The sequence below is a fragment of the Leucopleurus acutus genome, assembly GCF_964270905.1.
Source record: "Leucopleurus acutus genome assembly, chromosome: 2".
Lineage (NCBI taxonomy): Eukaryota > Metazoa > Chordata > Mammalia > Artiodactyla > Delphinidae > Leucopleurus > Leucopleurus acutus.
The window spans coordinates 175,703,361-175,705,822 of record NC_139143.1 but is presented as its reverse complement, the minus strand read 5'-3'; the positions used below and the strand labels follow the sequence as shown (position 1 = coordinate 175,705,822).

Here is a 2,462-nt window from a genome sequence, read left to right as displayed (position 1 = left end):
TCCATCCCAGTCCTGAGGAAGAACAGAAAAATGGCTTCTAAGCTAGTGGCAAAACTAAAGCTTTTGTACATCGTCTTACACTCACACTATCCCCTTCCTTTCATGACAACTGCCCATCCCTCTCTTACATATCCCACAGACCACCCTGTGACCTCCTTCCCAGGCTGTTGGTCCCTTTTTTTTGCGGTATGCAGGCCTCTCACTGTTGTGGCCTCTCCCGTTGCGAAGCACAGGCTCCGGACGCGGAGGCTCAGCGGCCATGGCTCACGGGCCCAGCCGCTCCGCAGCATGTGGGATCTTCCCGGACCGGGGCACGAACCCGTGTCCCCTGCATCGGCAGGCGGACTCTCAACCACTGCGCCACCAGGGAAGCCCTGTTGGTCCCTTTAATCCAATTTCCACACCTCCACCACCAACCACGTAACATACATACAGATACAGAATCTACCCCTACCTCCATCCTCCTAGGGAGCTAGAAAAGGCTAGAATTAAGATGAAGAAGTAATAAAATGATAGCTTTTTAAACTGGCTTTAAAGAAGACGAGGGCTTGAAGTCTCAAGCCAGTTAAGACCTAAGAGAGAAGAATTATTGATAAGCAATGAAAACAGCTAGAAAAGAAGTAGAAAAAAGGATCTGTACCAGGGGCAGTACCCAAGGGATGGCTTGGGTGGGCATGGCAGAAGCTTTAGCTCTCTCTCCCCGCACCACACACTTCAGAAAGACAATCAGTCTACGAACATTAAGTGTGGTTGCTATTCAAACAGCATCAGGACTGGCCCACAGACCTTCTGCCCTGCCCCTCCACCCACCTTACACACACACACACACACACACACACACACACACACACACACACACCTTCCTTTGCATAGCCTAGAACCTTTCCTACATAAAAATTCTAAACTCCTAACAGTGACAGCAGCACCTCTACTGAAAGCTGCTGCCCCCTCCACCTACTGCCAAATTTGCTGGCATAGTAATAAAGCCCAGGAGCCTATTCTCTTCAAAACAGGATAGAATACATTGCCAAAAATCAAACAAACAGGAACTCCAGATGATCCTGATTTGTTTTCAACTATCACACAGCCTTTCCTTATTTCTAAGGGCAAATGATTTCTTTCCTTTGCTTCTGAATGTCATTTACTTCTTGCATCCTCAGTGTCCTGGTCCTCTGTCCCCAGAGACAAAGGATGACTGTAAACTCCTCAAACTCTGTAGTGCTGCCCCTTCAAAGCCTCTCACCCCAGCGGATCCAGCCACATCACTGCCCCAGGCATCTCCTCTGGTGCTCCTGGCTATTACTGCTGGCGATGATAGTGAGGGTTCTGTGTGCATGTGCTCTCTGTCTAGAAGAAGAGATAACAGGACCCTTACAGATCACGGAAGAGCCCAACTGCCTCATCTTCCAGAGGAGAAAATGAGTCCCAGCAAGGAGAAGAGACTGGCCCAAGGCTGCAAAGCTGGTTGAAGTGAACCCGGTTGAGTCCACCTGAGATAGTTCACAAGCCACATTAAGGAAATGCATCAGTCCATCCTCATTTGATTGAAGATTAAAGCTCTCTTACTCTCTGGGCTCGGACCTAGGTTGCGGCGACATGGCTAAACGCACCAAGAAGGTCAGAATGGTGGGTAAATATGGGACCCATTATGGTGCCTCCCTCAGGAAAAGGGTGAAGAAAATTGAAATCAGCCAGCACGCCAAGCACACTTGCTCCTTCTGTGGCAAAGCCAAGATGAAGAGACGAGCTGTGGGCATTTGGCACTGTGGCTCCTGCATGAAAACAGTAGCTGGTAGTGCCTGGACCTACAACACCATTTCTGCCGCCACAGTAAAGTCTGCCATCAGAAGAGTGAAGGAATTGAAGGACCAGCAGAAGCACCACCATTTGAAACACTGCAGCCTAAATGAGTTAATTTATGTAACCAAAAAAAAAAAAAAACTCTCTTAAATGTATATCACTTTTGTTCCCAAAACACTTTGATAATAGATAAAAATGCTAGTGGGTAGTTCTGCTTCCAGTACACTCATCCCACAGATAAACAACTAAACACTCTGAATAAAATATAAAAAACAACTATCTGAAGTGAACAATGGCTGGCAGATTTTAGAAAAGTTAAAAACTGGAAGAAGGGACTGGCAGGGGAAGAATTCCCCATTTTTGGAGCTTTGACCTGAGGGTTGTCCAGCTGAAGATCCAATTAAAAATTAAACCCTAGACTTTCTGTCCAGAAGGCAGAGAGACCAGAGAAGCCACAGACAATAAGAAGAAAGAAGAGAGCCTGAGATGGAGAGCCTAGGTTCTGTGCGACACTCTGCCCAATCTCCAGCTGACCCCTGAATGACCATGTCCACATGGGGCAGAGTCCAAGGACCTCAGCTAAGGACAAAAGAACTGGACTGAGATTTGAACTGCCACCCACCACAGGTGAGACAGAACATGCAATTTTGAGTCTAACCAAC

General features: G+C 47.4%; 1 protein-coding gene across 1 annotated transcript; it reads left to right on the top strand.

The window, feature by feature from the left end:
* The first annotated feature begins 1,511 nt into the window (after nt 1–1,511).
* Nucleotides 1,512–2,150, top strand: LOC309957551 (large ribosomal subunit protein eL43-like). Its single transcript, XM_082832852.1, has one exon. It carries the CDS (start codon nt 1,597–1,599, stop codon nt 1,948–1,950), a length of 354 nt encoding a protein of 117 aa, XP_082688978.1. The 5' UTR covers nt 1,512–1,596; the 3' UTR covers nt 1,951–2,150.
* Nucleotides 2,151–2,462: the final 312 nt, after the last annotated feature.

Bases quoted from the DNA above. Each gene is read 5' to 3' on its own strand.
- LOC309957551 (XM_082832852.1), top strand. From the start codon at position 1,597: ATGGCTAAACGCACCAAGAAGGTCAGAATGGTGGGTAAATATGGGACC.